Source organism: Ascaphus truei, chromosome 17 (genome assembly GCF_040206685.1).
Source record: "Ascaphus truei isolate aAscTru1 chromosome 17, aAscTru1.hap1, whole genome shotgun sequence".
Classification (NCBI taxonomy): domain Eukaryota; kingdom Metazoa; phylum Chordata; class Amphibia; order Anura; family Ascaphidae; genus Ascaphus; species Ascaphus truei.
In genome coordinates this window covers 8,263,892-8,276,470 of record NC_134499.1, presented here as the reverse complement: position 1 = coordinate 8,276,470, position 12,579 = coordinate 8,263,892, and the positions used below count along the sequence as shown (strand labels likewise).

At 46.2% G+C, this 12,579-nt stretch overlaps 1 protein-coding gene across 6 annotated transcripts in view; it reads left to right on the top strand.

Annotated features, from left to right (window-relative positions):
- Nucleotides 1-6,599, top strand: part of TST (thiosulfate sulfurtransferase) — a 28,219-nt gene extending 21,620 nt beyond the window's left edge. For all 6 annotated transcript variants that reach the window (XM_075573835.1, XM_075573838.1, XM_075573836.1 and 3 more), the window contains one exon: nucleotides 5,975-6,599. In XM_075573835.1, coding sequence (XP_075429950.1) covers nucleotides 5,975-6,273 — 299 coding nt within the window. In that variant the 3' untranslated portion in view covers nucleotides 6,274-6,599. The remainder of the gene's footprint in view (nucleotides 1-5,974) is intronic.
- The last annotated feature ends 5,980 nt before the right edge of the window (nucleotides 6,600-12,579 follow it).

The following is a 12,579-nucleotide window of genomic DNA, read 5'->3' as shown; positions in this document are numbered from 1 at the left end:
AGCAGCGACCGCCCTGTCCCGCGGCGCTGCTCTGATGTCGTGGAGTTTGGACATGTGATTTTTATTTAATCCTTATCACATTATTATCACTTTCGTCATATGATTGCGTGTTGACAGCGCCGCCCTAGGATTGTGTCTCTGCGCCTCGGTGTAATAGGCAGACAGGAGACTCGCAGTCAGATCAGGACAGCGAGGAAAGCACAGACGCTCAGGGAGTGCTGCCAAGCTTTGGGTAAACACAAACTGCGCAGGCTTTCAGAACAAGCTGGAGCTGACCGTTCTGTTCTGACTGACAGATTAAATCTGTCAGTGGTGATATTGGATACCGAGGCTTGAGCCTCATTACTCCAAGTTCTCTTGTTGAGTGTATTGTCGCACACTTTAGGAAGCTTCTTGATCTGTGTTACTTGCCACAGTTGAGTTGGTTTCACAGGGTCAGCGCTGGAGCCACTCCAAGCCCGCCCTTTATACTGGTCGGGCAGTGACATGCTGCATATATTATGCTAATGAGGCACGGCTGTGTTCTCATTGGACGAGGTAAGGCGAGATGTAGAAACCTGTCCTATAGCATAAAAACACGGTTATAATGTGCAACGTGATTCATTTCAATGCTTTATCCTGCTCTCTACATAAACAGATAGTGTGTGTGTATGAGTCTGATTCTGTATATAGCAGTGTGTGTATGAGTCTGATTCTGTATATAGCAGTGTGTGTATGAGTCTGATTCTGTATATAGCAGTGTGTGTATGAGTCTGATTCTGTATATAGCAGTGTGTGTATGAGTCTCATTCTGTATATAGCAGTGTGGGTATGAGTCTGATTCTGTATATAGCAGTGTGTGTATGAGTCTGATTCTGTATATAGCAGTGTGTGTATGAGTCTGATTCTGTATATAGCAGTGTGTCTATGAGTCTGATTCTGTATATAGCAGTGTGGGTATGAGTCTGATTCTGTATATAGCAGTGTGTGTATGAGTCTGATTCTGTATATAGCAGTGTGTGTATGAGTCTGATTCTGTATATAGCAGTGTGTCTATGAGTCTGATTCTGTATATAGCAGTGTGGGTATGAGTCTGATTCTGTATATAGCAGTGTGTCTATGAGTCTGATTCTGTATATAGCAGTGTGTCTATGAGTCTGATTCTGTATATAGCAGTGTGTGTATGAGTCTGATTCTGTATATAGCAGTGTGTGTATGAGTCTGATTCTGTATATAGCAGTGTGTGTATGAGTCTGATTCTGTATATAGCAGTGTGTGTATGAGTCTGATTCTGTATATAGCAGTGTGTGTATGAGTCTGATTCTGTATATAGCAGTGTGTGTATGAGTCTGATTCTGTATATAGCAGTGTGTGTATGAGTCTGATTCTGTATATAGCAGTGTGTGTATGAGTCTGATTCTGTATATATAGCAGTGTGTGTATGAGTCTGATTCTGTATATAGCAGTGTGTGTATGAGTCTTATTCTGTATATAGCAGTGTGTGTATGAGTCTGATTCTGTATATAGCAGTGTGTGTATGAGTCTGATTCTGTATATAGCAGTGTGTGTATGAGTCTGATTCTGTATATAGCAGTGTGGGTATGAGTCTGATTCTGTATATAGCAGTGTGGGTATGAGTCTGTTTCTGTATATAGCAGTGTGGGTATGAGTCTGATTCTGTATATAGCAGTGTGGGTATGAGTCTGATTCTGTATATAGCAGTGTGGGTATGAGTCTGATTCTGTATATATAGCAGTGTGGGTATGAGTCTGATTCTGTATATAGCAGTGTGGGTATGAGTCTGATTCTGTATATAGCAGTGTGGGTATGAGTCTGATTCTGTATATAGCAGTGTGTGTATGAGTCTGATTCTGTATATAGCAGTGTGTGTATGAGTCTGATTCTGTATATAGCAGTGTGTGTATGAGTCTGATTCTGTATATAGCAGTGTGTGTATGAGTCTGATTCTGTATATAGCAGTGTGTGTATGAGTCTGATTCTGTATATAGCAGTGTGTGTATGAGTCTGATTCTGTATATAGCAGTGTGTGTATGAGTCTGATTCTGTATATAGCAGTGTGTGTATGAGTCTGATTCTGTATATAGCAGTGTGTGTATGAGTCTGATTCTGTATATAGCAGTGTGTGTATGAGTCTGATTCTGTATATAGCAGTGTGTGTATGAGTCTGATTCTGTATATAGCAGTGTGTGTATGAGTCTGATTCTGTATATAGCAGTGTGTGTATGAGTCTGATTCTGTATATAGCAGTGTGTGTATGAGTCTGATTCTGTATATAGCAGTGTGTGTATGAGTCTGATTCTGTATATAGCAGTGTGTGTATGAGTCTGATTCTGTATATAGCAGTGTGTGTATGAGTCTGATTCTGTATATAGCAGTGTGTGTATGAGTCTGATTCTGTATATATAGCAGTGTGTGTATGAGTCTGATTCTGTATATATAGCAGTGTGTGTATGAGTCTGATTCTGAATATATAGCAGTGTGTGTATGAGTCTGATTCTGTATATAGCAGTGTGTGTATGAGTCTGATTCTGTATATAGCAGTGTGTGTATGAGTCTGATTCTGTATATAGCAGTGTGTGTATGAGTCTGATTCTGTATATAGCAATGTGTGTATGAGTCTGATTCTGTATATAGCAATGTGTCTATGAGTCTGATTCTGTATATAGCAGTGTGTCTATGAGTCTGATTCTGTATATAGCAGTGTGTGTATGAGTCTGATTCTGTATATAGCAGTGTGTGTATGAGTCTGATTCTGTATATAGCAGTGTGTGTATGAGTCTGATTCTGTATATAGCAGTGTGTGTATGAGTCTGATTCTGTATATAGCAGTGTGTGTATGAGTCTGATTCTGTATATAGCAGTGTGTGTATGAGTCTGATTCTGTATATAGCAGTGTGTGTATGAGTCTGATTCTGTATATAGCAGTGTGTGTATGAGTCTGATTCTGTATATAGCAGTGTGTGTATGAGTCTGATTCTGTATATAGCAGTGTGTGTATGAGTCTGATTCTGTATATAGCAGTGTGTGTGTATGAGTCTGATTCTGTATATAGCAGTGTGTGTATGAGTCTGATTCTGTATATAGCAGTGTGTGTATGAGTCTGATTCTGTATATAGCAGTGTGGGTATGAGTCTGTTTCTGTATATAGCAGTGTGGGTATGAGTCTGATTCTGTATATAGCAGTGTGGGTATGAGTCTGATTCTGTATATATAGCAGTGTGGGTATGAGTCTGATTCTGTATATAGCAGTGTGTGTATGAGTCTGATTCTGTATATAGCAATGTGTGTATGAGTCTGATTCTGTATATAGCAGTGTGTGTATGAGTCTGATTCTGTATATAGCAGTGTGTGTATGAGTCTGATTATGTATATAGCAGTGTGTGTATGAGTCTGATTCTGTATATAGCAGTGTGTGTATGAGTCTGATTCTGTATATAGTAGTGTGTGTATGAGTCTGATTCTGTATATATAGCAGTGTGTGTATGAGTCTGATTCTGTATATATAGCAGTGTGTGTATGAGTCTGATTCTGTATATAGCAGTGTGTGTATGAGTCTGATTCTGTATATAGTAGTGTGTGTATGAGTCTGATTCTGTATATAGCAGTGTGTGTATGAGTCTGATTCTGTATATAGCAGTGTGTGTATGAGTCTGATTCTGTATATAGTAGTGTGTGTATGAGTCTGATTCTGTATATAGCAATGTGTCTATGAGTCTGATTCTGTATATAGCAGTGTGTCTATGAGTCTGATTCTGTATATAGCAGTGTGTGTATGAGTCTGATTCTGTATATAGCAGTGTGTCTATGAGTCTGATTCTGTATATAGCAGTGTATGTATGCGGGATTCTGTATATACAGTACTAACTGTACCCAGCGTAACATACTGTATGCCGATCTAGCAGATCTTAAAGGTATGCATTCACTTATTTATTTTAATACCATCACTCTCTCCCTCACGCCCTCTCCCTCCTGCCCACGCTGTCCCCCCACGCTCTCTCCCGCGCGCTCTGTCTCCCCTCCTGCGCGCGCTATCCCCCCACGCTCTCTGTCTCCCCCCTGCCCACGCTCTCTCCCGCGCGCTCTCCCTCCTCTCCCGCGCGCTCTGTCTCCCCTCCTGCGCGTGCTGTCCCTCGCACTCTCTCCCTCCTGCACGTGCTGTCTCCCCTCTCCTGCGCGCGCTATCCCCCCACGCTCTCTCCCGCGCGCTCTGTCTCCCCTCCTGCGCGCGCTATCCCCCCACGCTCTCTGTCTCCCCTCCTGCGCGTGCTGTCCCTCGCACTCTCTCCCTCCTGCACGTGCTGTCTCCCCTCTCCTGCACGTGCTGTCTCCCCTCTCCTGCGCGTGCTGTCTCCCCTCTCCTGCGCGTGCTGTCTCCCCTCTCCTGCGCGTGCTGTCTCCCCTCTCCTGCGCACACTGTCTCCCCTCTCCTGCGCGTGCTGTCCCCCTCACACTCTCTCCCTCGCGCTGTCTCCCCTCTTGCACATGCTGTCCCTCGCACTCCCTCCTGCGCACGCTGTCTCCCTCCTGCGCACGCTGTCTTCCTCCTGCGCACGCTGTCCCTCCCACGCTTTCTCTCCCTCCCGCCCCCACCGTCCCTTACGCTCTCCTGGATTCCTATCAAATCCTGTATCTCACACTCAATTCCCCTCTGCACTATTAAGGCTTTACTCTCCTCTGCCCCTCCTTACATCTCACCCTAATTCCTCACTATACTCTCCTCTGCCCCTCCTTACATCTCACCCTAATTCCTCACTATACCCTCCTCTGCCCCTCCTTACATCTCACCCTAATTCCTCACTATACTCTCCTCTGCCCCTCCTTACATCTCACCCTAATTCCTCACTATACCCTCCTCTGCCCCTCCTTACATCTCACCCTAATTCCTCACTATACTCTCCTCTGCCCCTCCTTACATCTCACCCTAATTCCTCACTATACCCTCCTCTGCCCCTCCTTACATCTCACCCTAATATCTCACTATACCTTCCTCTGCCCCTCCTTACATCTCACCCTAATTCCTCACTATACTCTCCTCTGCCCCTCCTTACATCTCACCCTAATTCCTCACTATACTCTCCTCTGCCCCTCCTTACATCTCACCCTAATTCCTCACTATACCCTCCTCTGCCCCTCCTTACATCTCACCCTAATATCTCACTATACCTTCCTCTGCCCCTCCTTACATCTCACCCTAATTCCTCACTATACTCTCCTCTGCCCCTCCTTACATCTCACCCTAATTCCTCACTATACTCTCCTCTGCCCCTCCTTACATCTCACCCTAATTCCTCACTATACCCTCCTCTGCCCCTCCTTACATCTCACCCTAATATCTCGCTATACACTCCTCTGTCCCTCCTTACATCTCACCCTAATCTCTCACTATACCCTCCTCTGTCCCTCCTTACATCTCTCCCTAATATCTCACTATACTGTCCCTCCTTACATCTCACTATACACCCCAATGCCCCTCCTTACTGTATATCTCATCCCTAATTTCTCGTTATGCACCATCCAGACTCTTGCGTTCTGCTCAGGGATGTCTTCTCTCTACCCCTTTTGTATCTAAAGCCCTCTCCTGCTTTAATCCTCTCACTGACTGCCCCACACCTCTAGAATGTCCTTCCCCTCAATACCCGACTAGCACCCTCTCTATCCACCTTTAAGACCCACCTTAAAACACACTTGCTTAACGAAGCATATGAGTAGCTCCGTGGCTGATACTATACGCATCATACATCGACCTTGGCCCCTTGCAGATGCACTTACCAGAACACCCTCCCACTGTCTCTGTACGTTCCTATCTACCAATTAGATTGTAAGCTCTTCAGGGCAGGGACTCCTATTATGTGTTATCACGTGTATTACTGCTGTGAAGCGCTATGTACATTAAAGGTGCTATATAAAGATATACATACTGTACATACATACTGTCCCTCACACTCTCTCACCTCCCACTCATCCCTTCCTCCAGGCATTGATCCCGGGCACATCCCTGGCTCCGTGAACCTCCCCTTCACCAGCCTCCTGACGGAGGAAGGTTACCAGAAGTCTCACGATGAGATCCGCCATCTATTCCAAGAGAAGGGCATCGACCTGACCAAGCCCCTGACGGTCACCTGTCGCCGAGGTGTCACCGCCTGTCACATAGCTTTGGCCGCCTTCCTCCTGGGCAAGGAAGACACCGCCATCTACGATGGCTCCTGGGCTGAATGGTTCTACCGCGCCAAACCTGAGCACAAGATCTCCCAATGGAGGAGCAATAAGGGGTGAGCAAGATGGAGCCCGCGTGTTGCTACGTCACAAGGCTGCCACAAGTATGGGGCAACATGTCTGCTGGAATTTCTAGGCTACCTAATTCTGAACAGTCAACATGGCCGCCTCTTTGGTTTTGCTAAATACCCAGAATGCTTTGCTTTATGGGGAATGGCCATTTCAAATGAGCCGTTGGAGTGTCGGAAAAGCTTGGTGGGGTGGGCGACTCTCCTTGTTAGGTGGTGTACCTGTGATCTCTCATTCTACTGCGGCCTACAACCGGTCGGAATGTTTTTGTTTTTCTGTGTATGGATAAGTGAATAAAAGTTACAGGTTTAACCAGGGTCCCTGCATTTCTGTATTATTTTTTTTGTCCTTTTTTTTATACTTTATTTGTGAAAGATGCAATAACCACACAAGTGCCTGCGGGTGGTGTACAGCTCTCTGCCTCCGGGTCATCAGGAGATTGTTTTTCAAACTCTAATCCCAATGAATTATTATTCACAATTGCACACACGGTCACTCTCACTGATTTTTATCTGTAGGTCTCACTGATTTTTAGCATCAGCGTCTCAGAGATTTCAGTGGGGTCTCGCTGATAAAGAACAGAAATTCCCCATTATAATATGCCCTTTTTTGGGTCCAGGGATCTCCATAACTCTATTATTTGGACCATGGGGGGTTGAGTTCTCTCCAATAGTATAGGAGAGGGTTAAAATCTTCTGATGGTGGAAATGTAAATCTCGAATCCCCTAACAGATATGTGGATACAATGGGGACTTGGCAGATACTGTATATATTTACATTAAATGTCGTTTTCTGCTACGTCCACACCTGCCAATAGGGCGACCAGGCGGCATCTCCACAAATACTAGACACAATGGCAAAAGGTGCGACGCGCTTGACACACACACACACACACACACACCTCTCTTCACTCCATGCTGTTTACTCCTCTCCTTGGCCCAACCCCCTGGTTCCTGACACCTCAGCAGCAGCCAATCAGGATGGAGGAAGCTGCCCAGCCCACTAGCAACAGCCCTGCTCAGGGAAATCACACAGCCGCCCAGAGAGGTAATACCGGTATACACATACACGCCCAGAGAGGTAATACCGGTATACACATACACACCCAGAGAGGTAATACCGGTATACACATACACACCCAGAGAGGTAATACCGGTATACACATACACGCCCAGAGAGGTAATACCGGTATACACATACACGCCCAGAGAGGTAATACCGGTATACACATACACGCCCAGAGAGGTAATACCGGTATACACATACACGCCCAGAGAGGTAATACCGGTATACACATACACGCCCAGAGAGGTAATACCGGTATACACATACACGCCCAGAGAGGTAATACCGGTATACACACACACGCCCAGAGAGGTAATACCGCTATACACATACACGCCCAGAGAGGTAATACCGGTATACACATACACGCCCAGAGAGGTAATACCGGTATACACATACACGCCCAGAGAGGTAATACCGGTATACACATACACGCCCAGAGAGGTAATACCGGTATACACACACACGCCCAGAGAGGTAATACCGGTATACACATACACGCCCAGAGAGGTAATACCGGTATACACATACACGCCCAGAGAGGTAATACCGGTATATACATACATGCCCAGAGAGTTAATACCTGTATACACATTCACACCCAGAGAGGTAATACCGGTATACACATACACGCCCAGAGAGGTAATACCGGTATACACATACACGCCCAGAGAGGTAATACCGGTATACACATACACGCCCAGAGAGGTAATACCGGTATACACATACACGCCCAGAGAAGTAATACCGGTATACACATACACGCCCAGAGAGGTAATACCGGTATACACATACACGCCCAGAGAGGTAATACCGGTATACACACACACGCCCAGAGAGGTAATACCGGTATACACATACACGCCCAGAGAGGTAATACCGGTATACACATACACGCCCAGAGAGGTAATACCGGTATACACATACACGCCCAGAGAGGTAATACCGGTATATACATACATGCCCAGAGAGTTAATACCTGTATACACATTCACACCCAGAGAGGTAATACCGGTATACACATACACGCACAGAGAGGTAATACCGGTATACACATACACGCCCAGAGAGGTAATACCGGTATACACATACACGCCCAGAGAGGTAATACCGGTATACACATACACACCCAGAGAGGTAATACCGGTATACACATACACGCCCAGAGAGGTAATACCGGTATACACATACACGCCCAGAGAGGTAATACCGGTATACACATACACGCCCAGAGAGGTAATACCGGTATACACATACACGCCCAGAGAGGTAATACCGGTATACACATACACGCCCAGAGAGGTAATACCGGTATACACATACACGCCCAGAGAGGTAATACCGGTATACACATACACGCCCAGAGAGGTAATACCGGTATACACATACACGCCCAGAGAGGTAATACCGGTATACACATACACGCCCAGAGAGGTAATACCGGTATACACATACACGCCCAGAGAGGTAATACCGGTATACACATACACACCCAGAGAGGTAATACCAGTATACACATACACGCCCAGAGAGGTAATACCGGTATACACATACACGCCCAGAGAAGTAATACCGGTATACACTTACACGCCCAGAGAGGTAATACCGGTATACACATACACGCCCAGAGAGGTAATACCGGTATACACATACACGCCCAGAGAGGTAATACCGGTATACACATACACGCCCAGAGAGGTAATACAGCTATACACATACACGCCCAGAGGTAATACCGCTATACACATACACGCCCAGAGAGGTAATACCGGTATACACATACACACCCAGAGAGGTAATACCGGTATACACATACACGCCCAGAGAGGTAATACCGGTATACACATACACGCCCAGAGAGGTAATACCGGTATACACATACACGCCCAGAGAGGTAATACCGGTATACACATACACGCCCAGAGAGGTAATACCGGTATACACATACACGCCCAGAGAGGTAATACCGGTATACACATACACGCCCAGAGAGGTAATACCGGTATACACATACACGCCCAGAGAGGTAATACCGGTATACACATACACGCGCAGTGAGGTAATACCGGTATACACATACACGCCCAGAGAGGTAATACCGCTATACACATACACGCCCAGAGAGGTAATACCGGTATACACATACACGCCCAGAGAGGTAATACAGCTATACACATACACGCCCAGAGGTAATACCGCTATACACATACACGCCCAGAGAGGTAATACCGGTATACACATACACGCCCAGAGAGGTAATACCGCTATACACATACACGCCCAGAGAGGTAATACCGGTATACACATACACGCCCAGAGAGGTAATACCGGTATACACATACACACCCAGAGAGGTAATACCGGTATACACATACACACCCAGAGAGGTAATACCGGTATACACATTGTGACATAGTCCAAAGATGTTAGGCAGCTTTCTGCCCCATTTTAGGTCAGAAAGTGCAGGAATAGTTAAAAATGATCAGTTCCACAGCTTCCCATTAACTCAGGCAGCTGGATGGAAAATCCAGACCACAGATTACAATGGGTCTAGTTCTCCCTCACCTGCTCTTCTAATCACATGCACAGGTATTTAGAGCAGAGAGGTTTTGCATTTCACTCTCTCTCCTTAGAGCCTGGAGGCTGGGGGTATCGCTGCTCCCCGGTATCCAGTTTCGGGGTGGACGGCCCCTCCAAGTATCACAGTACCAGAGGATTTGCCTGGACACTTGGGACCGAGTTCCCACCACGAACAGATAAGACAAAAACAAATGTTTACTGCTGTTGCTGAAAGACTGTGCTGTATCTAAGTATTGTATTGTATTGTATGTCTTTATTTATATAGCGCCATAAATGTACATAGCGCTTCACAGTAGTAATACATGTGGTAATCCAATAAATAACAGATAATATAAATAACAGATCATGGGAATAAGTGCTTTAGACATAAACGTAACATTAAGGAAGAGGAGTCCCTGCTCCGAGGAGCTTACAGTCTAATTGGTAGGTAGGGAGAACATACAGAGACAGTAGGAGGGAGTTCTGGTAAGTGCATCTGCAGGGGGCCAAGCTTTATGTGCCATGTGTTCAGAATATTCACAGTGCTATTCATATGCTTCTTTAAGCAAGTGTGTCTTAAGGTGGGTCTTAAAGGTGGATAGAGAGGGTGCTAGTCGGGTACTGAGGGGAAGGGCATTCCAGAGGTGAGGGGCAGTCAATGAAAAAGGTTTAAGGCGGGAGAGGGCTTTAGATACAAAGGGGGTAGAAAGAAGACATCCTTGAGAAGAACGCAAGAGTCTGGATGGTGCATAACGAGAAATTAGGGCTGAGATGTAAGGAGGGGCAGAAGAGTGTAAAGCTTTAAAAGTGAGGAGAAGAATGGAGTGCGAGATGCGGGATTTGATCGGAAGCCAGGAGAGGGATTTCATGAGGGGAGATGCTGAGACAGATCTAGGAAAGAGTAGAGTGATTCTGGCGGCAGCGTTAAGGATAGATTGTAGGGGAGACAGGTGAGAGGCAGGAAGGCCGGACAGCAGGAGGTTACAGTAATCAAGACGGGAGAGAATGAGGGCCTGAGTCAGAGTTTTAGCAGTCGAGCAACAGAGGAAAGGGCGTATCTTTGTTATATTGCGGAGGAAAAAGCGACAGGTTTTAGAAATGTTTTGAATGTGAGGGGCAAATGTGAGAGAGGAGTCGTGTGTGACCCCAAGGCAGCGTGCTTGGGCTACTGGGTGAATGATCGTAGTTCCAACAGTAAAGTGGAAGGAGGTAGTAGGGCCAGGTTTGGGAGGAAGTATGAGGAGCTCTGTTTTAGCTATGTTGAGTTTAAGGCGGCGGAGGGCCATCCAGTATGATATAGCAGAGAGACATTCAGAAACTTTGGTTTGTACAGCAGGTGTAAGGTCGGGTGTTGAGAAATATATTTGTGTGTCGTCAGCATAGAGGTGATAATGAAACCCAAAAGATGTTATTAGGTCACCTAGAGAGAGTGTGTACAGAGAAAAGAGAAGAGGTCCCAGGACAGAGCCCTGGGGTACCCCCACAGAGAGATCAATAGAGGAGGAGGAGGTATTAGCAGAAGAGACACTGAAAGTACGATGGGAGAGGTAGGATGAGATCCAGGATAGAGCTTTGTTCCGAATGCCAAGAGTATGTAGAATGTGAAGGAGAAGAGGGTGGTCCACGGTGTCAAATGCTGCAGAGAGGTCGAGTAATATGAGCAGAGTGTAATGACCTCTGTCTTTGGCAGCATGGAGGTCGTCAGTTATTTTAGTGAGGGCTGTTTCCGTGGAGTGAGCAGTGCGGAAGCCAGATTGTAGAGGGCCTAGGAGAGAATAGGTGTTGAGAAAATGGAGCAAGCGAGCGAATACAAGACGTTCAAGGAGTTTAGAGGCAAAAGGCAGGAGGGAGACAGGCCGATAGTTAGAAAGACAGGTAGGGTCAAGCTTGCTGTTTTTGAGTAATGGTATTACTGTTGCATGTTTGAAGGAGGATGGAAAGGTTCCAGAGCAGAGGGAGGAGTTAAAAATGTGCGTGAGCGTAGGGATTATAGTAGGAGCAAGAGGTTTTAGGAGATGGGAGGGAATGGGGTCAAGAGGGCAAGTGGTAGAGGGAGAAGAGGCGATCAACAGCGACACATCCTCCTCTGAGACAGTGGAAAAAGAGTCAAGGAAGGCAGGAGGAGAGTTAGGAAGAGGTGTAGGATGGGAGGAAGAAACAGAGGGGATGTTCTGACGTATGGATTCCACCTTTTCCTTAAAATAGTCAGCAAAGTCCTGAGCGGAGATGGAGGAAGGAGAGGCAGCTGAGGGTGGTTTGAGTAGAGTATCAAAGACAGAGAACAGTTGGCGTGGGTTAGACTTGTGCATGTTGATTAGTGAAGAAAAGTAGGCTTGTTTAGCTTGCGAGAGGGCAGAGTTGAAACAGGATAGCATAAATTTGTAGTGAAGGAAGTCTGCGAGAGTATGAGATTTCCTCCAGAGGCGTTCAGAGGAACGAGTGGAGGAACGCAGCATGCGCGTATGGGAATTTAACCAGGGTCTAGTGTTAAAAGGGCAAGTGCGGCAGAGAGAAAGCGGGGCATGTAGATCAAGAGAGGAGGACAAGGCAGAGTTGTAGTTCCTGACCAGTTTGTCAGGGTCTGTAGCAGAGCTTAGAGAGGAGAGGGAGGAGTGTAACGTGGACTCAAAGTCAGGTAAGTGAATAGAGCGCAGGTTTCTGCAGAACCGGGGG